Genomic DNA, 26,858 nt, shown 5'->3' on the forward strand with positions numbered 1-26,858 from the left:
TTTTGACTCTTCTCATCAAACTCTGTACCTTTTATAAGATAAGGAGCAGTACAAGATTTATCCTGCAACCCACGTGCCGTGAGTCATTTCCTTCTGATATACTGTGTGTTGTACTTCATTGATTGCATGGATGCTTCCATTATTATTTTTTAAACCATCAGTGCTTTTTTTGTATTAATGAATTTATTGAAATTATAAGATTAATGGATATTTCTGTGGAGCTGAAAATTTAATTTGGCTGTATCTTATGGTATAAGCTTTGGCTCAGCTGTCTCAGTCCTGGCAGAGTCCAGTGTTTATCTAAAATCTGCTGCTTGTGTTATGCAATTACATACATTTATTTTCTTCTGAGAGTAGATTTTCATAGTTCTCTTTGGTGTTTTTAAACTAGCATATGAAAATAACAGGGCTTATAAAATTGGACAAGGTATGTATCAGTAAATGGTAAAACCAGAAAGAAATGGAATAAAGGAAAAATCCCAAAGGACCTGACATTTTTCTAATAGGCAAGCCATAATTTTTATTAAGTAACTTGCAGAGATTGTTTCAGAAATACTGTAATTGGGGAGGGAATTATGCTGTAAGGGTTATGCTAGGAAAATGAAAGAAAGGGAAAGTCATAGCGGAAAAAGTTACAAAGGAAATTGGTATGTCCCTTGAGGTCCAGGGAATCTGTGTAAGTCTCCAATCATGGTTGTATTTTCAGTCTTTGTTTTTTTCATAGATGATGAGCCATTCATAAAGTCATTTCATCTTTTGGAGTCATTTCTGTCCACCACTCAAGGAACTGTCTTAAATATATTATAGTGTCCCATCTTCTCCACCCCTTCCCTCTCTACCCCTCGTTTAACCAGTTTCTGACAACAGAATTAGGACATTGTCATGTAATATAGAAGACAGGTGAGGTGTAATAAATTTATGCTACACTTTCTCTGAGAATTAAGACCATGGTATTCACAGTTCCTAAGAATACTAAGAATCATGTAGTATAAGGTTAGGAGTTTTTTATTTGATCCTGAAATTAGAAATTAGAGATTCTTAGAACTTCTTAAGAATTTAACTTAGAAGTTTAGAATGTGGCTAAGAGGAGCAAAAGGTTGCTAGGCAGTCAGTAAAGCTGACTTTGGACTAACCAAAACATTTGTTTAGAATGTTGTTTACTAAAAACGAACAAAAATTTGAGCTGCTTTTAATACAAATATTTCTTATTTTCAATAGTAGTTTCAAATAAAGGGTTTAGGGCCGACTTGCTATAACCAAGCAATTGTAATGCTTGATTTTTTCTCACATGTTTTATGGTTAGTGTTGTATCATATTTAACTAACTGACAAAATGCCAGTCTTTGTGTTCACTGAGATACATATGCCATTGAGAAAAAAATTAAAATCGCTTCTGAGAACATTTTAGCAAGTACAGAGTACAACTATGTGAAGAAAGCATCCTTTTGTCTTAATACATTTTAAAAGGGAGGTGTGTACGTTATGTGAAAATTATAGAACCCTACTTACTGAGCCTGAACTAGTTTTGCAGGTTTCTGTGGCCAGTCTGATTTATATGGCTTGAAAATTTCTCGTTTTTGCTTTTTCTCATTTCACAAACTCTGCCAGTCCTCAAAGATCTACGGGAAACTCACTGTGCTAATAGGCAAAGTTGGCCTTTCTGTGCTTCTTTTAAAGTAGTCCATCCTGAAACACTGACCTTTTAGTTTAATAACAGTTTTATTTGAGAGAATGTTCAGATCCTGAAGCTGAAAAGAGTGTTTTCAGAAAAGCCATTTTGAATAGTGGTCTCCAAATGGTATCTTTTTCCCTTATGCACTTTGGACCAGACCTATCAGAAGAAATATATTGTTGCTTTCTGTATTCTATTGATTGAAAAACAAATAACTTGAAACTTAGATTTGCTCAAAACCCATTACCACGCTGGTTTATTTTCCTGCCTGGGCTTTGAATTGCTATTTTAGATTTTAAACTCTTTATGCTTGGTCATGTTTTATCTTTTGTTATTTTAAATTCTCCATTATAGCTAAGCTAATTCTCCATTTCATCTGTGACCTTGGACGTGAGACCCAAAAGTTTTGTGTGTGTGTGTGTGTTTGTTTCTTTTCCAGAAATAGCTAGGGCATTAGAGAGACAGCTATGCTTTAGTCCCTTGACTGACCAGAAGTGATGTGAACTAGCCCGTCCCTTGGGCATGTCTTCTTCAGTGGCTTCTGGAGCTTCCCTGACCTTTGCATCTCTTGTGCTTCCTCTTCCCATCTTTCTCCCTCCCCTCGTGGCCTCCCTAGGTGATACCACCATTATCTCCATCTATCAGTATTTACCACCTCATCCCACGGTAGGTGGCTTGGCAGACATGAGAGGCAGGAGGGTATAGGGAAGGAAGACAAGCCTTGAAGCTGCGTTTCCTTCTCTGCAGTCTCTTGCATGGCTGTCTTCCCAGCCACCCAGCTGGTTGCCATGTGGTAATGGAGTCCTTGCCGTTCCCTTCCAGGTTTATCACATCATCATGAAAAGCTCACTGCTGATTTTGGCTCTTCCCCTGGTAGCAAGCCCTTATGTAAGAGGCGTACAATGCACTACTAAGATATGTTGTATCAGCTCACTTTAGAAAACTGATCTCACTGCTTCATGCTTAGACCTGGTATACCAAGGTCTTACCGAAGCCTAGTTTTAATTGAGTGAAATTCAGTTGAATTGTGATTGAGAATTTGATCGAATTTTGCATGAGAAAAATTTTGCTGCAATAATTTGAAGCAATCAGGGGAATTTGTGTGATTTTACACATGGTCTGACTGTGTGTTGATCCTAACTGGTATGTACACTTCAGAGTATAGTTTGATCAGGTAGTACTAATTGGGTGAAATATTTGTCTCAATTTTTGCTACTAATAGAGCTACCAGCTGTGAACAGCTTGAAAAAATGTCACGTTGTTTTGCTTGTTTATAAGAAGGAGATGAAAATGTGAAAATCATCACCTTATAGAGTGCATAGCTGAGAATTTCATAGCCACTGACACCTATGTAACCTACCCGGTTTTGTTTTTGGATGAGGAAATCAAAAGTCAGATAGGTTAACTGATTGATCTAAAGTCTAGCTAATCGAAAAACAAAGGCTATCCATATCCAGACTCCTTGCCGAGCTCTTACTGTCTGTAATTTCTCTAGTGGGATTTGTATTATTTTGGACGTTTAATGCTAAAAAAAAAAAAAGTCTTAAGAGTTGCTGGAATCAAACAATTCCCTGTTCTAGTTTTAATTAATTAATTAATTAATTAATTTTGTGTGACCTTTTCAAAGCAGAGACTTGCCTCTTTCTCATGCTATAGACTACAAGGTAGGAGAGATGGCAAACAGCAGCATAGTGTATATATAGTTCAAATGGAGAACATCCATTTTAGAGCAACCTTTTGAGAAAACTGCTGCCCAGAGAGGCTAGTAACTTCCCCAAGGTACCCCAAATTGTTGATGCCCAAGCTGGGATCAGACCTCAGCTAGTGTTTACCTCTTTTTCTGATTCCTTGTCCATTATTCTTTTTATTTATATTGTATTCTTTTTTTTTTTACAGCTTTATTGAGATACATTTAACATAATACTCATTTAAAGTGTACAGTTCAGTGGTTTTCAGTATTTACAGAGTTGTGCACCCATCTTACAATCTATTGATAGTTTCAGAACATTTTCAATACCCACAAAAGAAATCCTGTATCCTTAGCTGTCACTCTCCATTCCCGCCTCCCCTGCCCCAGGCAACCACTAATCTACTTCCTTTGTCTACAGATATGCCCTTTCTAGACATTTCATATCAGTGGGCACATACAATATGTAACCTTTTGTGTCTGGCTTCTTTCACTTAGCACAGTGTTTTCAAGATTCATCCATGTTGTAGCATGTATTAGTACTTCATAACTATTTATGGCTGAATAATATCACACTGAATGGATATACTACATTTTGTTTACCCCTTCATCAGTTGATTAGCATTTAGGTTGTCTTCACTGTTGGGATATTGTGAATAATGCTGCCATAATATTCATGTACAAGTTTTTGTGTAGACATATATTTTCACTTCTCTTGGATATATACAGTACATAACAGTGGAATTGCTGGATAATATGGTAACTTTGTTCAGCATTTTGAGAAACTGCCAAACTGTTTTTATAGTGACTGCATCGTTTTGCATTCCCACCAGCAATGTATGAAGGTTTCAATTTCTCCACATTCTCACCAGCCCTTGTTATTGTCCTTTTGATTATAGTGGGTTTGAATTGGTAAGTCATTGTGGTTTTGGTTTGCATTTCCCTAATGATGAATGCTGTTGAGTGATTTTTCATGCAGTTATTGGCCATTTGAATACCTTCTTTAGGGAAATGCCTATTTATGTCCTTTGTCCATTTTTAATTTTGTTGTCATTTTATTGTTCTGTTCAGTTGTTCTGTTGTAAGAATTCTTTGTATATTCCGGATACAAGCCACTTGTTAGCTATATGATTTGCCAGTATTTTCTCGCATTCTGTGGGTTGTCTTTTCACCTTCTTGATAATGTCCTTTGATGCTGTTGTTTTCTGATAGTCCACAATTAAGAGAAGACATCCTTAGGACCTTTCATATATCTTCTTTGTTATTGCCCAGTGTCAGCTAAATTTTAAAGTTTTTGCATATCCTGTTGTAATTCATTTTTTGCATATTCCAGAAGGCAAGGTGCTTATAATGCAAGATTGTCAAATAAAATGTCATTGAAGAGCAGAGACAGTACTAATTTCCGTCTAATAGGCTCAACCAGTTGAAATACTTGTTAGGTCCTGTGTGTATTCCTAGATCTTAAGTGTTTCTGGTGCTTTCTTGGTCATAATTTTGGATAGTGGGTTTTGGGTAGTGAAGAGGAAAGAGTCCTTGCTTATTTCTTATGGAAGGCTCTTAAAGAGTATGTAAAATTTGTCTCTTTTATTTGCTATCATAGCTGTAAGAATCGTACAGAACATGTTGTACAAAATCTTCTAATTGGAAAGACCAGATGTTTCAGATCAAGTCATTAGGTATTTAGAAAAAGCTCCAGCCGTGTTCTCAGCACTGTTCTGTGTCTCTCTCTCCAATTGTTGGCACTTGAATTTGAATGACGTTTTCCAAAAAATATGGTTTTAAATATGAGTCATAAATTCCCTTTTTTTCGTAAATCATGGAAAAATGAATGTAACTACAAATGATTTTCTTTCTCTAATAAGTGATTTTTTAAAATGTTTAATTATCAAAGTAGGAATGTTTTGGTGTCATTTTCCTCTCTGAAGTCCCTTCCTTACACCCTCTCCTCCCCCTCTATGCAGTTGTCAGACTTTAATGGTAAGACATCATTTTAAAGAATTTGTACTTAATGGCTCAGTCCCACTGGGCAGTAGTAAGCAGCTCCTTGAGTTTATTATAACTTTTGGCAGGTGTGGAGATTTCTAGGTCACCAGGGAACTCTTGATTAAATTTCTCCTGAAGTGCACTAATTGGTCTTTTCCACCATGCTTAGGTGGTTCCAAGGAGACACTGACCAGCCGGCAAAACTGTGCCTCTTAAGATCTAGTCTCAGCTTTGCCTTCCTGAGTATTCGCATGCTTTTGTTTAAAAAAGTCACTTATTTTATCTCCTTCCCCTCTTTATTGATTTTAGTTTCTGATGAAGAATTGAAAAGAAGAGTGGCTGAGGAACTGGCATTGGAGCAGGCCAAGAAAGAATCTGAAAATCAGAAACGGTGAGCTTCATGGTGTTTGAGACAGATTTTGGCAGACTTGTCATATTTATGAAATATTTTTGGAGAGGAATGATTATAATAAGACTCATCATTTGTATTCGGCTGAACATGTATGAACGTGGCTGTTTGTGGTTTTGGATTGTGCTTGTTAAAGCCCTAGGTTATCCCCTTCCCAAACTCAATTGTAAATGACCATTTTATTTCTTGTGTATTTCTTAGTTGCATGAATAATTGAGCCCTGTTTTTTCAATATGTGAGAAGTAGTTCTTGAGGATTCTCCTGGCATTTCTCAGGCTAGGTTCTTTTAATGAATATATTTATGATTGAAAATTACATCATCTACTGTGGGTATTAAGGTTAACAGTATTGTAGCTAATAATATTATATGTTATAGATAGTACCCATGTTAATAAGTAGCACTGATTAGTAGTATGCTCACTTAAAAAAACAAAGATGTTACAGATGAGTGTAAGGTTGAAAAAACAAAATCCTCTGTAATTTCATCCTACAGAGATAACCACGCTTGAACATTTCATTCCTCTAGATTTTTTTGTATATGTCTATATTATTGTTGTCATTATTACTACTTCTACTAACAATAGCTGCTAAAAGAATGTTCACTGAAATGTTTTTGTAATAGAAAACTGGAAACAATCCAGATGCCCATCATGGAGGGCTGGATGAGTGAATTATGGTACACGGAATTTTATTACAGTGGAATATTAGACAGTCAAGTAGATCTTATGTGCTGATTCAAAAAGATGTTTAAAGGCTGTAAACTGAAAAGAAAGCAATGTTCAAAACAACATAGATAATTATTTTTTTGGCAAAAGTACTACTTTTTAAAGACTTAAAGTATATACTTACTCATAGAAATATGTGGATACATTTTAATTCAAGATAGAGTCAAGTGCTTCCCATCTGTGCTATTTCTGAAATTTCCATATAGCACAAAGCATTATTATTATTATATGATTATGCAAATATCTTTCACATACACAATGACTACTACCAGTAGATGGTTTGTAAGATTGTGTGTGTGTGTATGTGTGTGTGTGTGTGTGTTTGTTTTGGACTGCTTCACTAGTTTGGTTGAGAGAGCTAATGTAAGGAATCTTTGAATTGGATTCTAGTCTTCACTGGCTATAGGGGCTTCAGCGTATAATTTAACCTCTTTGGGCCTTAAATATTTCATCTCTAAAGTGAGGGTTTATGACATGTTCTCTAACATTTCTTCTCTTTGACGAAGTGCTAAATAAGCTAGGTCCGATTTGCCTGAAACATGTAGAACAGGACATGAGTTTTACTGTACATTAAGACCACCATTTTTCTCAGGAAAGAGAGAAGGCTCATGGCTTAGGGTTTTAGAAATCAAGATGTAGTTAGTACTGCTAAAAGTGTCTACGCATATTTCCATAGTTTCCCACGCAGCACTTCATAATTATTTAATTGGGGTTAGGTTGATGGAGTATATAATTAGATAGTGAAGTTAAAATATTCAAAAAAATTCAGACCATTTTCATTAAGAAGCAGAGAAAATCAATGTGTTATGGTAGAATTCCTTGTCTTTGAAATTTTATTACTTTTAATTGAATTTTATTTTAATAAGGAGTTTTTGGTTAGGCCTTCATATTTTGCTTATTATATTTCACATAGGAATTTTTTGTCTTCCTTTCTTCCCCTATGGTACAGGCTTTTGTTACACTAATTCTCACTGTGGAGGGTTTTTTTTTCCCCCTCCATGACTTAGCTCCCATTTGTTCTCTGGTTCTATGAAAGGTAAAGGGCAGATGAGATGGATAAAAGGTGCCAGTGAGGGCTGATTTCATCTCTCATGTGGACTGGGGTTGGCAGCCTAGCTGTAACCTGGGACAAATGACTATTGATAAAGGATTTATTTTCTGTCACTTTTAAGGGGAGCAGAGGGTGGTACAGCCTTTTTTATTGTTTTCTCTTTAAAAAAAAATGTTTTGTTTGAAGGCTTCTTCATGCAAACCTTCAGCTGTCAAATCTTGGCAAAAAGTGTGTTTATCTGTATGATAGCTCTCAGAAGAATCAATAGCTATTTTTTTTCTTTTTTCAACCAGAGAAGAAACTTCAGAAAAAACATTAAGAAGGTTTTCTGTGCTGTCTTTTAAAAGCAACTTTTTGGAGAAACAAAGCATTTATAGATAATTGTATCTGTTGCCTTAATTGAATAAAGCCTTGGAAGCAGTTTTAGAAAATGGTTCCTTGTGTCCTGGACTGTCAGTGGTACATGCCTGGCTTTCCAAGTCTTCTCTTTTCACCCAAGATGTACCCATAACTGTAGTTGAGTTCCTAAGCCCTTAAGATTGGGGCATAGGCACATGTAAGTGTAAGGGATTCAAGGTATGCAGAAAGGACTTTGGAAATTATTTCCATTGTGATATTTTTCTTTATAGGATAGTTATCATTTTTAACCTTTTTATTATGGGCATTTTAAAACACCTTCAAAAACAGAAGGGTACAGTGAATCCCCATGACACTGTTTCAACAATTCTTGTTTCATCTATACCCCATTCACTCCACCTATGTGGTGAATGGTAAGGAGAAGCACCAACATTTTTAATAGGTTGGTGAATTTCATGGCAGGGAAATACTCTGAAATATCTTCTGTCAGGCTAGCTTAAATAAGGACCTTGTTTCAGTTAGTTTTTTTTGTTTGAAAGACTGGAACTTAACTCTGGCCGACTTGGGAAGCAAGGAAATTTTTAGAAGAATATTAGATAGTTGAAAGGAATCAAAAGGAAGACTAGAGAACCACTAGGTAGGGAAGAACTGGGTAGTACTTAAAACTTTACACAGTGAGGAAGAAGTAATTCCCCAGGATGACGGTTCCATGATAAAGGGGAAAGGATGGTGGGTGGCTGAATTTCATTGAAATGAAAATGCCAGCGATTTCTAAGAAGCATTGTATTTGATGTACCACTAAGAAAAAAATTGCTGCAAATAATAACCCAGTAGTTTATATCTTAGAATTTTTTTATTGAAAGAGCTCATTAAGACTGACTTTGAATTTCTAAAAACCTATCACTTGTATGTTCATAAAAAGGAAAATGTAAGTGAAATAAATAGGTTAAGGCAGTGTTGTCAACTAGGGGAGATTTTGGTTTCCAGGGGACACATGAAAATGTCTGGAGACTTTTTTTGGCTGTCACAACTAGTTAGGTCTTACTGGCATCTAGTGGGTAGAGGCCAGGGATACTGCTAAACATTCTGTAATGCACAGGATACCCCCCCCCCCCCAAAAAAAACAAACCTCACAAAAAAACAAAGAATTATCTGGCCCAAAATGTCAGTAGTGCTGATAGTGAGAAACCCAAGGTTAAGGGACTCAAAACCTGTTCATGTTGGTTCTAATTCTTCTTAATTGTTCTGTGACTCAGGGTCTTGATGTCTGTGTTTTTATCATATTCTGTGCCATCAAAACCTTGATGATACAGCATTCTGCTGTTGTACCTGGGATTTTTCCAGGCTGCTGACACCAGTTTTGCAAATTTTGCTGCTTATGCACAAGCTATGCCAACTATTCAGGACCAGGCTGGCAGACTGCAAGTGTGAGGTGCTTTCAGGCATGTGGAAATGTGGGCAGATAGGGTCCTAGAACTGTATTTCGTCAGTACAGTCTGTACATACTCTAGACCATAACCTCTGTTAGGTTGGAAATGATTTTTTTTTTTTTTGGAATTAGGGTATAATAGTTGTTTTACAATGTTGTGTTAGTTTCTGCTATACAACAAAGTGGAGTTCCCTGTGCTATACAGCAGGTTCTCATTAGTTATCTATTTTATACATATTAGTTAGTGTATATATGTCAATTCCAATCTTCCAATTCATCCCACCCCCACTTCCTCCTTTGGTGTCCATACGTTTGTACTCTATGTCTGTGTCTCTATTTCTGCCTTGCAGACCGGTTCATCTGTACCATTTCTCTAGATTCCACATATATGTGTTAATATACAATATTTGTTTTTCTCTTTCTGTTCGCTCTGTATGACAGGCTCTAGGTTCATCCATGTCTCTGCAGATGACCCAATTTTGTTCCTTTTTTTTTTTTTTAGAAAGTGCTGTCTTTTATTTATTTATTTATATTTTTGGTTGCGTCGAGTCTTCGTTTCTGTGCGAGGGCTTTCTCTAGTTGCGGCAAGTGGGGGCCACTCTTCATCGTGGTGCGCAGGCCTCTCGCTATTGCGGCCTCTCTTGTTGTGGAGCACAGGCTCCAGACCCGCAGACTCAGTAATTGTGGCTCACGGGCCTAGCTGCTCCGCGGCATGTGGGATCCTCCCAGACCAGGGTTCGAACCTGTGTCCCTTGCATTGGCAGGCAGACTCTCAACCACTGCGCCACCAGGGAAGCCCCTCGTTCCTTTTTATGGTTGAGTAATATTCCGTTGTATATATTTACCACATCTTCTTTATCCATTCGTCTGTTGATGGACATTTAGGTTGCTTCCACGACCTGGCTATTGTAAATAGTGCTGCAGTGAACATTGGGGTGCATGTGTCTTTTTGAGTTATGTTTTTCTCTGGGTATATGCCCAGTAGTGGGATTGCTGGGTCTTATGGTAATTCTACTTTTAGTTTTTTAAGGAACCTCCATACTGTTCTCCATAGTGGCTGTATCAATTTACATTCCCACCAACAGTGCAAGAGTGTTCCCTTTTCTCCACACCCTCTCCAGCATTTATTGCTTGTAGATTTTTTGATGATGGCCATTCTGACCGGTGTGAGATGATACCTCATTGTAGTTTTGATTTGCATTTCTCTAATAATTAGTGATGTTGAGCAGCTTTTCATATGCCTCTTGGCCATCTGAATGTCTTCTTTGGAGAAATGTCTATTTAGGTCTTCTGCCCATTTTTTTATTGGGTTTTATTTTTTTTTTAATATTGAGCTGCATGAGCTGTTTGTATATTTTGGAGATTGATTCATTTGCAAATATTTTCTCCCATTCTGAGGGTTGTCTTTTTGTCTTGTTTATGGTTTACTTAGCTGTGCAGAAGCTTTTAAGTTTCATTAGGTCCCATTTGTTTCTTTTTGTTTTTATTTCCATTACTCTAGAAGGTGGGTCAAAAAGGGTCTTGTTGTGATTTATGTCAAAGAGTGTTCTTCCTACGTTTTCCTCTAAGAGTTTTATAGTGTCTGGCCTTTAATCCATTTTGAGTTTATTTTTGTGTATGGTGTTAGGGAGTGTACTAATTTCATTGTTTTACATCTAGCTGTCCGGTTTTCCCAGCACCACTTATTGAAGAGACTGTCCTTTCTCCACTGTATATGCTTGCCTCCTTTGTCATAGATTAGTTGATCATAGGTGCGTGGGTTTATCTCTGGGCTTTCTATTCTGTTCCATTGATATATATTTCTGTTTTTGTGCCAGTACCATATTGTCTTGATTACTGTAGCTTTGTAGTATAGTCGGAAGTCAGGGAGCCTGATTCCTCCAGCTCCGTTTTTTTTTTTTTCCTCACAAGATTGCTTTGGCTATTTGGGGTCTTTTGTGTCTCCATACAGATTTTAAGATTTTTTGTTCTAGTTCTCTGAAAAATGCCATTGGTAATTTGGTAGGAATTGCACTGAATCTGTAGGTTGCGTTGGGTAGTATAGTCATTGTCACAGTATTGATTCTTCCAATTCAAGAACATGGTATATCTCTCCATCTGATTGTGTCATCTTTGATTTCTTTCATCAGTGTCTTACAGTTTTCTGAGTACAGGTCTTTTACCTCCTTAGGTAGGTTTATTCCTAGGTATTTTATTCTTTTTGTTGCAATGGTGAATAGGATTGTTTCCTTAATTTCTCTTTCTGATCTTTCATTGTTAGTGTATAGGAGTGCAAGAGATTTCTGTGCATTAATTTTGTATCTTGCAGCTTTACCAAATTCATCGATTAGCTCTAGTAGTGTTCTGGTGGCATCTTTAGGATTTTCTATGTATAGTATCATGTCATCTGCAAACAGTGACAGTTTTACTTCTTTTACAATTTGTATTCCTTTTATTTCTTTTTTATTAAAATTATTTTTATTTATTTATTTTTGGCTGCATTCAGTCTTCGTTGCTGCGCGCAGGCCTTCTCTGGTTGCGGCGAGTGGGGGCTACTCTTTGTTGTGGTGCGCAGGCTCCTCATTGTGGTTGCTTTTCTTGTTGCAGAGCACAGGCTCTAGGTGCACAGGCTACAGTAGTTGTGGCACGCGGGCTCAGTAGTTGTGGCTTGCGGGCTCTAGAGCACAGGCTCAGTAGTTGTGGTGCACGGGCTTAGTTGCTCCATGGCATGTGGGATCTTCCTGGACTAGGGCTGAAACCTGTGTCCCCTGCATTGGCAGGCAGATTTTTAACCACTGCACCACCAGGGAAGTCCCCTTTTATTTCTTTTTCTTCTCTGATTGCTGTGGCTAGGACTTGCAAAAGTATGTTGAATAATAGTGGCAAGAGTGGACATCCTTGTCTTGTTCCTGATCTTAGAGGAAATGCTTTCAGTTTTTCACCATTGAGAATGATGTTTGCTGTGGGTTTGTCATATACGGCTTTTATTATGTTGAGGTAGCTTCCTTCTATGCCCACTTTCTGGAGAGTTTTTATCATAAATGGGTGTTGAATTTTGTTGAAAACTTTTTCTGCATCTATTGAGATGATCATATGGTTTTTATTCTTCAACTTGTTACTGTGGTGTAGCACATTGATTGATTTGCATATATTGAAGAATCTTTGCATCCCTGGGATAAATCCCACTTGATCATGGTGTCTGATCCTTTTAATGTGTTGTTGGATTCTGTTTGCTAGTATTTTGTTGAGGATTTTTGCATATGTATTCATCAGTGATATTGGTCTGTAATTTTCTTTTTTTGTAGTGTCTTTGTCTGGTTTTGGTATCAGTGTGATGGTGGCCTCATAGAATGAGTTTGGGAGTGTTCCTTCCTCTGCAATTTTTTGGAAGAGTTTGAGAAGGATGGGTGTTAGCTCTTCTCTAAATGTTTGATAGAATTCACCTGTGAAGCCATCTGGTCCTGGACTTTTGTTTGTTGGAGGATTTTTAATCACAGTTTCAATTTCATTACTTGTGTTTGGTCTGTTCATATTTTCTATTTCTTCCTGGTTCAGTCTTGGAAGGCTCTGCCTTTGTAAGAATTTGTCCATTTCTTTCAGGTTGTCCATTTTATTGGCATAGAGTTGCTTGTAGTAGTCTCTCATGATCCTTTGTATCTCTACAGTGTCTGTTGTAACTTCTCATTTTTCATTTCTGATTTTATTGTTTTGAGTCCTCTCCCTGTTTTTCTTGATGAGTCTGGCTAAAGGTTTATCAATTTTGTTTATCTTCTCAAAGAAACAGCTTTTAGATTTATTGATCTTTGCTATTGTTTTCTTTGTTTCTATTTCATTTATTTCTGCTCTGATATTTATGATTTCTTTCTTTCTACTAACTTTGGGGTTTTTTTGTTCTTCTTTCTCTAGGTCCTTTAGGTGTAAGGTTAGATTGTTCATTTGAGATTTTTCTTGCTTCTTGAGGTAGGATTGTATTGGTATAAACTTCCTTCTTAGAACTGCTTTAGCTGCATCCCGTAGGTTTTGGGTCATTGTGTTTTTATTGTCATTTGTCTCTAGGTATTTTTTGATTTCTCCTTTGATTTCTTCAGTGATCTCTTGGTTATTTAGTAGCATATTGTTTAGCCTCCATGTGTTTGTGTTTTTTACAGTTTTTTTCCTGTAATTGATTTCTAATCTCATAGCATTGTGGTCGGAAAAGATGCTTGATAGGATTTCAGTTTTCTTAAATTTACCAAGGTTTGATTTGTGACCTAAGATGTGATCTGTCCTGGAGAATGTTCCATGTGCACTTGAGAACAAAGTGTATTCTTCCACTTTCAGGTGGAATGTCCTATAAATTTCAATTAAATCTGTCTGGTCTACTGTGTCATTTAAAGCTTGTGTTTCCTTATTTATTTTCTCTGGATAATCTGTCCATCGTTGTAAGTGGGGTGTTAAAGTCCCCCACTATTATTGTGTTACTGTCAATTTCCCCTTTTATGGCTGTTAGCATTTGCCTTATGTATTGAGGTGCTCCTATGTTGGGTGCATAAATATTTATAATTGTTATGTTTTCTTCTTGGATTGATCCCTCAATCATTATCTAGTGTCCTTCCTTATCTCTTGTAACAGTCTTTATTTTAAAGTCTATTTTATCTGATATGAGTATTGCTACTCCAGCTTTCTTTTGATTTCCATTTGCATGAAATATCTTTTTTCATCCCCTTACTTTCAGTCTGTATGTGTCCCTTGGTCTGAAGTGGGTCTCTTGTAGATAGCATATATATGGGTGTTGTTTTTGTATCCATTCAGCCAGTCATTGTCTTTTGGTTGGAGTATTTAATCTATTCACATTTCGGGTAATTATCTGGAAATGATTTCTTGAGTGTCTTCCTCATCTCCTGCCTAATTCAGAAATCCTTTTACAGCATCTCTGACTGGTCATGCCACACACATTTAGAACCCATTCAGAAATCATTTAAACTGAAGATACTTTATTAGGCCATTTAGAGTTTACCTGAACTCCTTTAAGTTTCCACTTCTTTATTTTTCATTTATTTTTTAAATTGAAGTATAGTTGATTTACAGTGTTGTATTAATTTATGCTGTACAGCAAAGTGATTCAGTTATACATATATACATTCTTTTTTATATTATTTTCCATTATGGTTTATCACAGGACATTGAATATAGTTCCCTGTGCTGCATAGTAGGACATTGTTGTATATCCGAGTTTCCATTTCTTTAAAACTAATTTGCAAATGTGGCCTAATAAAAGTTGCTTTCGAGGAGGAGGTTTCTACTAGGGCCACAGCGATGACATAATTAATTGTAAGCACTATGACTGTATAGGTTATATTCTTATTTCTAAAGAACATTTACACATGGAATCTCAGTTCAGTTTATCTTAGATCTTATTCTGTTTTATGAGAATCTTGAGTGATTTGATGCCTTCCAAAATCACTGACATAAATTCAGTACCCACACTCAAATTGTTGGATCTAATTTGGAATCCTACGTTTGCTTATCACAACATATAATGGATGGAATAGTTGTTTGGTGTATTGAGAGTCAAGAGCAAATTAAATGCCCGTGTCAGCAGTCTGTTTTTGCTGTGATACTCTATTGTGTGTTTTGGATTATAGCTGACCATATGTGTTGCAACTATAGCAGGCCAGTATAGCAAGGATGCAATATGCTACAGTTTGAGTATAGACTTTTAAAATGTGATTTACTTCTCTCCTGTGCCCTACCTCCAAAAGTCAGTCTCTGACAGCAAGAAAAATGTGACTACTTCTGGCCTCTGACCTTTGGCATTTGAATTTCACCTCTATACCTATAAAGGCAAGTGAAAGTTGCCTCCATTTTAATAACCTTTTTCAAGAAGCCAAGAAGAAAGGGAATAGCTACTTGATGTTGTAACTAGCTGTATGTCAACCAAGATTACTTGCTTGCTGCTTTTAGGTGGATGTTAGTTAAGATTTTACCCCAGTTTTAATTACTTGAACAATTACATTAGATTTGTGAGACTCAAAATAATTTGGTTTAATAAATTAGTCATAAATTTTATCAGCTGTGTGGTTAAGTTAGAGTATAGCACAGTCCATTTATTTTTCCATTTATCACATCAAATAAGGACTTATATCATCAAATAAAGGCTTAAAACTTGTTTGTATCAATACTTCTTAGTTTCTCATAGTAAAGGTGAAATTCATAGGGATGGTGTCTTCTGTTTAAATCCACTATATCTAATAATTCATTTTAATTTTATTATTTGATATTATTTGCCTTTGGAGGAAAAAGCTGAAAAAGGAAGGAGGAAAGAATCCAATATGGAAAAACAGTGTTTGGGGGGCTTAGTGTCACATTGAAAATACATAATGTAAGAAATCATCTACCTAGTGTGGTATCTTTCACATGGTAAACTCTCACAAACATTTGTTCAATTGAATGATTGAATGAATCATTCGGACTGGAAAATCTTGACAGTCTCCTGGGAAGGGCAGTCTACTCTGTATACATATGCATATACATTTCACATTATGTTAAAAACAAAAAAACTATGCTTTTAAAAATCAGACATTAACCAAGGACTATAGATACTAGAGACTTGTTATAAATCTTTGTTTCAAATGAGTGTAGTGTTAAACGTTGTTTTCTAGTCATTGACACATATTACACAGTTGTTAGGAAATTACATACCTTCAGCCTGCAAGTCATCTCTAGGTATATAGTAATTAAAAAAAAATACCGACTTTCAGGGAACAAGTTCTGTTGATCCACTAATATTTATCAGTGGCTTTTATCATAAAAATGTAGTTTTCAAGTGACCTTAAAAGATCAGTTAGCATGAATCTCACTTCTGATTTACAAATATTTGCAAAGAAGGTGATTACAGAAGTTTGTACCCTGCTGTGTTGTGAGCAGATTCCCCAGTGTCTGGCTCCAGTAGGGGGCAGTGGATGGTTGATTGGCATTATATGGAAAATATTTCTTTGTGTGCTCTGGCATATAAGAGATCCTTCTGTAGTATAAAAATCCCAATATATTAGATTAATTATTTTATTAACCTCATTAAAGCTGTTTTTTTTTTTTTTTAAATGCATGTTGTGTTGCTGTGGTTTCATTCCTTTAACTTTTCTGTTCCATTCTGCTTAAAAGTAAAGCCCTTACTCGTTCGGAATGTAATAGGTCACATCCTAACCACCCAGTACTTTTCACTGGGAGATGACTGGTCGTGCTACGTATGTGCTAAGTATTGGAATCTTTAGCCATCTGCTACTTTCATCTTTTTTCTTCAAGTGGCACTTTTCTGTTTTTAATAGAGACAAGTGCTTTCTGTAACCAACAATTACAGAAGGTTGAATTATCCAGTCTATGTTTTATTCACATCTCTTTACTTTTTCCAAATCCAGTTTTCTTTCCTATTGGTGTTATGCTGTTGTAGACTCCTACCCTGAATTCTGTTTGAGAAGCTATTTTTACATGTAGGGCTATTAAACCTGGAAAACCAGAATCAATCAAGCATGCTGTAGAAATCTGTAACTTTTTTTATTGGTTGTAATAGCAGCTGTGATGTTCAACCACTTCTTGTTCAGATGTTTCTTTTGACAGTAATTACAGTGTTTTCTTTCATGAAGCAAGTGTTTGAAGTAATTTGTGCCAAAGTTGGTTTCTGCGTTTGGAAGTTTCTAGGAGTTGGTTTCTGACTGTCCTGTAGTTGTTGTAGTTCTTGTTGAAGTTTCTCCATTACCCAGAACAATCTCAGGGGGAGCGGACATTGCAATATACTCTGTAAATCATTTATTATTCTTCACATAAACTATTAATGTTTTTTGTCAGTGTTATCACTGTTTTATAAAAACAGATGACTCAAGTAGACATATGTAAAGTTTTCCGTCAGCAGTGGAAGCAGGACTTGAATTGGGCTGCCTGCCCCAGAGCCCTGTACTCTGTTGCTGAGGTGATAGAATCATATTGTGTCTCATCACCCTGTAAACATTTATTCAAAGGAAACCCGACAGAACTCTGATACAAAACTGCTTCAAGTGCCATCTGGTTATAGCTAGGACTAGGGATTTAGAGCTCTGTCAGCCATTTCCCCCACCTTTTCCCTTCCTAGAAACCTGGGAAGCATAGGGCTTAGTTTGAGAAATTTCTGGTCAGAATAATTTTCTCTCACATTGGGACACTTCATTTGTGAGGAGTAAACTTTTCTTTTCCAAACAGCATTTGTTGGAGAGACTCAGTTCAGTTTCCGTTTTAGAAGGTGAGTGGGCAGTGGCCTCATGTCCATTTCCTTGCGTCCAGAAGTCCGTACTTATGGACAGTGGTCCATGTAGACTGGGCCTTACCCTGCTGAGCCCTCAGTCCTGGGCCTTCTGGGAACCATCTGCTGATCCTGCTGGTGATGAATGCCTTGTTAGGAGGAGGGTAGCAGGATGAGACCCTCCTTTGGCAGTTCCCTCCTCAACTGGGGAGAAATACACAGGGTCCTCCTCTTCCTCTCTTGACCTCAACAGGTTTGCCAGTAGAGCCTCTAGCTGTAAAGGAGTGCGGGCAACATAGTTATAATTCAGGTGTAAATTTTATCTCAGCATTATAATGTTTCTAAACATTGGCACATTTCTGTGTTTAAATAAACCTCCCGCACCCTTTCCTGGTTGCAGAAAACCCTTAAAAACGAGTAGCTCATCTTAAGTTTCTGATAAATATTTTTTTGAGAGAACCAATATTATTTTGCATCCCATTCTTATCCAGAGCAGCTGTCATTTGTCTTTGATGAAAACTTTCTTCACAGTTCATAGATGGCATACACATAGAATACACACACTGGGGTCACATTATGTTATGAAAACCATTTCGGAGTACAGGACCCATGTGCCTAACTGAAATGAAAACATTAAGAAAATAATAGGTGTTGGATTCTTGTATTTTCTGAGCACTTTATATATTTTAACTCACTTCATCCTCACAACACCTCTATTGTCTGCACTTTATAAGTGAGGAAAGTGAGAGGTAAAGAAGAAGCTTACCCAAGGTCATATCTGGTAAGTGGAGAGCCTGGGGTTTGAACTGAAGTCTCTGTCAAGTTCATGCACTTCACCATCCTGCAGTATTACCTTTCTCTGTGTATAGGGAATACTCTCTTTAAAGTTTTTCATTTACAATTGTGAGAAGAGGTAACAAACATTTGCTTGGGCTTTCACCTCTAAACCATTAGTAAATAAAAGATCTCTTAGAAATGATCTCGATTGTGTGCTCCTGGTTATTAGGTCTGTGCAGCTGCTCTGGATGATATTTTTAAAACTTCCTTTATCTTAGTACCAAAATCTTTTGAGAATTTGTGTTTAAAGTTAATATTCTTTATTCACATTGGCTATAACTCACTATTAAATGCTCGTTTGTGTCCACGTTTTCAGTGATGGTGGCACTTTGAATTTCTTGTTAGCTTAAGATTGGGACATTTTTCTTAATAGCACAGCAGGGGCGGGGTGTGTGGAAGCAGATGGGGCCCTGCCTCGTGAACTTTGGAGGCGAGTGCCGCTTCCTGTCAGTGAGGCACACACGTGCCCAGTAGCGCTCTGCAGAGTTCTCTGGAGCAATCGGGCCCTTTCCCTGTGCGGGAAGCAGTAAAGAGGCACAGCGCTTACTTTAATAGACGATCGTGAAGTGGAAATTATTTTGGATTTCTCCTTCTGTATTCATCCTTAGCCTTTTTTTTTTTTAAAGAAACTTGGACTCATTTTCTTATTTTGTATTGGTTGTGTTGCTTCACTTGTTGGGTTTTGGTTTGTAGTATTTGTTACTATTTATTTGCCTTTTATGTGATAGAGTATTTTGATGTTGTCGCATTCAGTCCACAAACTGACATGTTTTTAAATCAATGAAAAAAATCTAGCTGCTGGGACAGTGTGATTTTGGAACGCAAATATGGAATTCCTCCACTGAGTAATGTGCAGCTAGCACAGGGGCAGTTTATTAGTTATATACTATTTACAGTTGTTTCCTTACACATACACTATGTAGCTCCTCCAGGCTTAAACCAGTTCATTTGGAAATTTTTTCAAGTTACTCCACTGAAATGATTTTAGTGTGATTTTTGGCATCAAGTATAACGTATAAAAATAGAGGTTAATCCTGTAAATGTTTCAGTTAATGATTTAAATTTGAGTTCCTTCACAACTTCTTAGAATAGCTCTCTTAAATTCTTCATTTCCTGGTGCCATTTTGTGAATGATTATTAGAGTAAAACAAAAATCCCTTAAAAAAATCCATAGATTACAGTTTTGCTTTCCTGATAGGTTGATGAATTAAAACCAAACCAAATCGAAACAAAACCAAAAAAGTCACTTGAAACCACTAATTTAATATGGGAAATGTCTATTAATTTAAAAACCATTACCCAACAGTTTCTGCAATTTTCATTATTGCTACAGAATGTGGTAGGTTTGATCTAGAAAGGTCATTCCTCAAACTACTGAAAACATGGATAATGTTGATTTACTTTAAAAAATTATAAAAGAAATATATATCAAAGAAATTCAGATAATATACAAGCATAACAAGCATAAAAAGTCATCTTTCCCCTTCTGCTCCATTACCCTGCTCTTCCCCCTTAAAATCATTCACATATTTTACCCTAAGGGAAATGTATTCTTAACAGTGTTTTATATAGTTTGTTTTTTAAACAAAATGAGATTGAAGTAATAATGTTGTATAGCTTGTTTTTTTTTCCCCACCCATACAGTGTGGTCCTCTCCCTATGTGCAGAATAAGCAGATCTTGAGCAGACTTAAAATCTGATGATATACACTATTTAAGAAGACTTTACCTAAGAAGTAATACTAATAGCAATAACATTTAATAATAAGCAATAATAAGTAGTAGTAGTAGCTAACAGGTTTTGAATGCTTTCTTTGTCCCAGGCACTGGTCCAAGCACTTTGCACGTAATGATCATTTAATCCTCACAGCAGCCCTATGAGGCAGGTTCTGATCTGCTGGTACCCTCACTTCATAGATGAGGTGGCTGAAACACAGATTCATACTTGCTTCTAGTCACATACCCAGAAAATAGAAGAGTTGGGATTTGATCCCAAGCAGTCTGGAACCTGAAGCCACACTCATCATCACTTTGCTAGACTGTATCTCAGAGGCTAAATTGTTTTCTGGTCCAACAGGGAGGCTACCTATTATATGTTAGTATGAATGCTGTATCTAAGGCTCTTTTGATGTGTTTTACTGAAGATTTATGTTTTTCAGGTTTTAGTACAATTTTGCCTTGATTGTGGAGCTCACTAAATAAGGAATTTAGTTTTGAAAAGAATTCACAATGAAGGGATTTCTGGGGCATTTTTGTTTTTTTAAATTCACATGACTATATTTTGAAATAAAACTGTCAAAATACTGTCAAATAGTGGGTGAAAGTTAATATTTCTGTGGATTTTGCTCTAAAATGTTGGAAATTGTGTATTTCTTTATGAATATACCTGTCAACTGTATAATTCAGTTTTTATAGTCTTAAAGAAAAGGAGCCCAAACTATTGTCCAAGTGAGTTTCTGTAACTTAACTTGTTTGTACAGCCCCAGGTAGATTTGACTTAGAAAGCACTTTCCTCAAACTACTGAAAACTTAGTCTAACAAATTGAGAGTAACATCAGAACTTTGATTATTGATTATTCTTGCTCCCTCCTTCTTGCCTTTATGTTTCTGCTTTTAAAATATATTGCAAATTCATGACTCTCACCCATTTCTTTCCTTACTTAGTCTAAGCCAACTGGTTCTCACCTGAGGGGGATTTTGCCCCCTCTCCCCAACGCCGCCTCCACGGGTCATTTGGCCACATCTGGGGGCTTTTAAGGTTGTCACCACTTGGAGGATGCTACTGGCATCTGTCTAGTGGGTAGAGGCCAGGGATGCTATTAAACATCCTCCAACACAGGGCAGCCCCCCACAGCAAAGAATTGTTTCGTCCAAATGTCAATAGTGCCATGGATGAGAAACCCTGGTCTAAGTCATTGTCATTTCTCACTTGAGCTACTGTAAAGTCTCCATGCAGGGAGCCAGTCCTGTCCCCCAGATCCTGCTCTCCACAAAGCAGTGTTAGTGTGCTTTAAAAAATGCATTTGGAACCATCGCAGTTTATTTGCTTAAAATCCTTTAATGGCATTTCATTAGATTTAGCATAAAATCCAGATCTTTCCCTTGATCTTCTGGTCCTCTGCTGCCCTTTATGTTTATACACTCGGGCCTCATTTTCTACCACCCTCCCATTTTACATTTCAGCTGTAGCAGCTGCCAAACCTGTTTGTGCCTGCATAGTTCTTTGCCTAGAATACTTGTATTTCATATTTTGCATGGCTGACTCCCTCTTGCTATTTAGGGTTCTTCTCAAATAACCCCGCAGAGAGGCTTTCCCTGATTGCTTCATTTAGTCATTCTCTTTCCTGTCCTCTCACTGTAGCTGTCCTTTCTCTGCCTTGTTTCTTTAGCACTTTATCTGTTTATTGACTATCTCCTCCAACTGGAATATAAAGGTCTCTGAGGGCAAAACTCGTTGTCATATAGTAAGTGCCAACAGGAATGCATCACTAAATGACAACAGTACTTTATGGTTGTGGTAAATAGATTAAAATGGGATAGACTTTGTCCAAAAGGAAAAAGAGGCAAGAGCATCATATGACTACAGCAACTACCATTGAATGATTGCCTACTGTTTACCAGGTGCTGTGCTGGTACATGTGTATACACTGGCTCCGAACTTGCCAAGAGTCTTCTGACGAGGCCTACCTTAGCCTAGGTGGTAGCCTGTAAGATGATGCCCCTCACATTACATTCCCCCAGACCCAAAGCTAAGTGATACCCGCCCCCCCCACACCCTCGCAACTGAGGAGAAATGGCTGTGGTAGCTCTGCTCTCTGTGGGTTTATTTTACAATCAGAATGCCACTGGGAGAGGCTAAATCCCTGGCCCAAGGCTGTGCTACTGACCAAAGCCAGCCTCAGGATATAAGCCCAGTTCTCTTTTACTCCAAGCCCACGCCTCTTTCCCAACACTTCAAGTTTTCTTGGTTCTTAGGGAGCAGCTGCAGTTCACATCTTCCCTGCTAGCAGGCTTGGTTGGCGTCCATTTTTTGATAGGGGGACTGCATTTTTAACTCCAGAGGCAACAATTTCTCTGGTTTCTGGTGACTTAGGCAGAAATAATCTATTTTTCTGTCTTGTCCTGAGACGGTTGCTTAGTGTTGTCTGAAAGTAAAAAACTGACATTATGAGAATATAATCTGGGCTTTGGACTGTTTTTATTGGCAACCAAAAACATAGAATTTGTAACTAGGAACATGTAAAATATATACTGTGTCATGCATTCATATTTATTTATTTATAAAAAATATTTATTTATTTTGGCTGCATCAGGTCTTAGTTGCGGCACGCAGGATCTTTGTTGAGGCATGCAGGATCTAGTTCCCTGACCAGGGTTTGAACCCCGGCCCCCTGCATTGGGAGTGTGGAGTCTTACCTACTGGACCACCAGGGAAGTCCCTGCATTCATATTTATTTATTTATTTATTTATTTAGTTAGTTAGTTAGTTAGTTAGTTATTTTTGGCTGCATCAGGTCTTTGTTGCTGCACGCTGGTTTTCTCCAGCTGCGGCGACCGGGGGCTACTCCTCGTTACGGTGCACGGGCTTCTCATTGCGGTGGCTTCTCTTGTTGCGCAACATGGGCTCTGGGCTCATAGGCTTCAGTAGTTGTGGCACGTGGGCTCAGTAGTTGTGGCTCACGGGCTCTAGAGCACAGGCTCAGTAGTTGTGGCACATGGGCTTAGTTGCTCCGTGGCATGTGGGATCTTCCCGGACCAGGGCTCGAACCCGTGTCCCCTGCATCGGCAGGCGGATTCTTAACCACTATGCCACGAGGGAAGCCCATGCGTTCATATTTATATGAGACTGGACCAGAATGTGATGTATCTGTCTTTGAGCCTTGAAAGTTGGGACAGAAGTCAGGAAGCCTGTACCTCTGATTAGTTCCCATGAATCCTGTCGATGGCATCCACTTTTCCTTTGAACATTTGGTCCTTTAAGTTCAGGAGGAACCAGGAGTCACATGGATTTGTATATTGAAAATCTGCATCCGTTACCTGGTGTGGTGAGAGTTTTTAGTTGAAACCTGAACTTACTCTGCTTTCTTTGGCCTTCCTGCCTCCCAGGAATCAGTGCTCGCCCAAGGTACCAGGGGAGGCAAAAGCCCAGGGCGGCCTGTGATGGCAGATTGTTCTGAGTTTCAGCGTTCCTGTACCGTCTGTGAGTTGAACATTGCCTTGTGCTTCATCCTCTCTTGTATCTATCCTCCACTACCTTTAAATGTTTTTTGAGGTTTTTTTTTTTTTTTTTTTTTTTTCATTTTCTAGCAGCTTTTCATAGGAATGACACACTCAGCAAACTCAGCCTTAGACAGCCTTTTGCAGACAAGAACAACACATTCACCAGTCAGGGAACAAAGTGAGAGAAAAATGAAGAACAATATTAGAAAAGAACCCTTTGGGAAGCTGCACAAAAATGTTATATTAAAATCGATCCCAGGGCTTGACCTTTTGTGGTAGTGTATATTTTAAAGCCTTCTATTGATTCTCTTTTAATAACATGTTTATTCTAGTTTACTGACAGAATCCTAGGGGGAATACAAAAAGAAAAGAACAGATTCTTTATTATGATGGTCATTTAAATTTGTCTTGGGCATTTTTTATGTCTGACTAGTGTTATCTTTATGTATTTAACGTACATCATTCTTTCTCAGTATGATACTGAGAGATGTTATAAAGGTGGGAGAGTGATTTTTAAATCTACTTTTATTGAAAATATGCTTAGCCTTGCTGTTACAAGGCTTGCCCCTCCACCCTCCGAATTAGAATTTCTTGCTTTTCTGCACGTGTGTAGAAGACAGAAGAGTCTTCATTTTTTTTTTTTTTTAAATTTTATTTATTTATTTATTTATTTATTTATTTTTGGCTGTGCTGGGTCTTCGGTTCGTGCGAGGGCTTTCTCTAGTTGCGGCAAGTGGGGGCCACTCTTCATCGCGGTGCGGGGACCGCTCTTCATCGCGGTGCGCGGGCCTTTCACTATCGCGGCCCCTCCCGTTGCGGGGCACAGGCTCCAGACGCGCAGGCTCAGCAGCTGTGGCTCACGGGCCCAGCTGCTCCGTGGCATGTGGGATCTTCCCAGACCAGGGCTCGAACCCGTGTCTCCTGCATTAGCAGGCAGATTCTCAACCACTGCGCCACCAGGGAAGCCCAGAAGAGTCTTCATTTTGATTTTTTTTTTTTTTTCTCCTAATCCTGCAAACCATCAGTAGTCTAAACTGCCGTGTCTGGGAACGTTTGGTGACAGTTCTGTGCCTGAAGACAGTTGTCTTTTACTGTATAACTAATGCAAAATGTGGAAGAAAAGGCAATCTCCGTACCTGACCCTTCTGACCACCCAATCTGGTCATTTCAAAGACAGAAATATTCATTGCTTTTCACAGTGAGGGGCCGTTTGTACTTCCCTTAGGAAGGCAGTCCTCTTAAGAGTTTTGTGCAGTCATGAATTGATGGCACTGTGTGCTCATCTCCTCCAGTTTTCTTCCATTAGGAAAAAAACAGGATTAATTTTCTTACCTCATTCAGATGATTTTCCCCAACATACAGATATTAAGAGGTATCCAGAACAGCAGGAAGGATTTGAAAGATACACCTGGAAAGGTTATCCTGTAAATGGCAAATTAAGTGAGATTCTGCCTGTAGAACATCACGTTAATAGGCTTGGGGAGAAATAGGATGCTTGGATCTAATTCACGGCTTTAATATGATAGTCCTGTTGTTTATGGGACATCTGATATCACATGTTGAGAAGCCAGACAGCAATTCCAGGAAGGCTGTAATGAATTAGAGGACATTTTGAAAGGGCAAATAAATTAATCAAGAAACTAAAAGAATCAGAAGATTGGGAGATACGTATTGTAGCATTGCAGAGAGAGGGCTCAACAGAGGTACAGCTCGGGGTCCCTAAGGAGGTCCAGAGAGTTACAAGTTTCCCCTACCTTCGAGTCTTTAAATGCTGCAGGGGTCTGGAGTTAGCAGCTGTGGGACACCCACCTTCTTGTGGCTCTCAGACACTCCATAAGGGGAATTGTTTCTGAGCACTGACCCTGCCCTGACTACTTCTAGAACGTTTCTGCTTTTTTCTCTTTCCTTGTCCCATAGTTGATTTTTTATTGCAGCCTGGCCTGCTTTTCTGTGTTCTAACATAACCTCATCCATAGTATTTTCTTAGTAACTAAGAATATCTATGGATAAAAGCAAAAATCACAAGGCACATGATAGTATTGTAACAAGAAGTGTTTCTTCTAATTACAAAGATAGCATACACTGTATAGAAAATTAGAGATATGCAGCTAAACAAAATAAAGAAGATGAAAATGGCCATAATCCTACTAATTCACACAGACTTGTTGTAAATATTTTGGTACAGAGGCATACATATGAAGGGGGAAAATAACAGAAGTGGTGTCATATTGTCCCTATTTTTCTGAGCTGCTTTATTTTTATCATTAAGCTGTATCATGGACATGTTTTGTCAATAGGTAATTTCATGATAGTTCACTTTTATATAAGACCTTGAGACTTCCAAATAAATGGTTCAAAATGTGTCACTATTATGAACACACTGCTTTTGAATATCCTTGTTATTAAATTTACACATACCCAGTATTACTTCCTTAGGGTAAATTTTTGTAAGTGAAATTACTAGGTTAAAGGTTATACAGAATATTATTGTTGCCAAATTACCTTCAAGAAATTGTTTAACTCACTACCAATATGAGTCTCTGCTATTGTCTCATTGTTGCAAATTTTGGGAGTATAGTAATAAAACCAGTGCTGAGTTGCATTATGCCCAGGTGACCATGCCTTATTATGTCTGTTTATTTAGCTAGTATTTTCATTAGTTTTAGCAGTGGTTAGTCGGATGGAGTGTGTAGTCTTTTTGTTACTAAGTGAGTGCCATGAGAGTTTAGACACCTAATAAATACTTGTCAGATCATTTTGGATTATTGTCAATAACCTTCTAAGGTACTAGGGTACCTTCTAAGGTAATAAGGGTTAGGGCTTCAACATATTAATTTTGGGAGGGACACAATTTAATCCATAACAGATGAATAGACTGATTGATAGATGTATCTATGTAAATTGATGGGTATGGTGTTGTTTTATAGTTTTTCCTCAGCAGTAAATGAATTCTATTAAATCTTTAAAGTATCTTCTAGGTCCAAAATTCTAAGTGTTGATTTTCTGATGGAAGTTATTTTCATCAGGATTCTTCAGTGATTGTGGCTTGAAGTATCAAAAGGGTTAAGGCTAGGATTTAATTGATTTGTAAAAATGATGTCATATGTCCCTATTCATCTATTTTTAGCTAAGTAGGTACGTTTGTAATAGTAAAACAAATAGGCCAAAGAGTAGCCACTTAAAGGTGGCAGATTACTGTGGGCAAGATCTTGAGTTGAAGCACTGAGCCTCTGCAAGTATAAAACAGAAGACTATCTACATTT

The 26,858-nt window shown here is 37.6% G+C and overlaps 1 protein-coding gene across 1 annotated transcript in view; it reads left to right on the top strand.

The window, feature by feature from the left end:
- Positions 1–26,858, top strand: part of CHCHD3 (coiled-coil-helix-coiled-coil-helix domain containing 3) — a 288,008-nt gene that overhangs the window by 53,566 nt on the left and 207,584 nt on the right. The window contains exon 3 of the mRNA XM_007177141.3: positions 5,651–5,732. Coding sequence (XP_007177203.1) covers positions 5,651–5,732 — 82 coding nt within the window. The remainder of the gene's footprint in view (positions 1–5,650; positions 5,733–26,858) is intronic.

Source organism: Balaenoptera acutorostrata, chromosome 7 (assembly GCF_949987535.1).
Source record: "Balaenoptera acutorostrata chromosome 7, mBalAcu1.1, whole genome shotgun sequence".
NCBI classification, from domain to species: Eukaryota; Metazoa; Chordata; class Mammalia; order Artiodactyla; family Balaenopteridae; genus Balaenoptera; species Balaenoptera acutorostrata.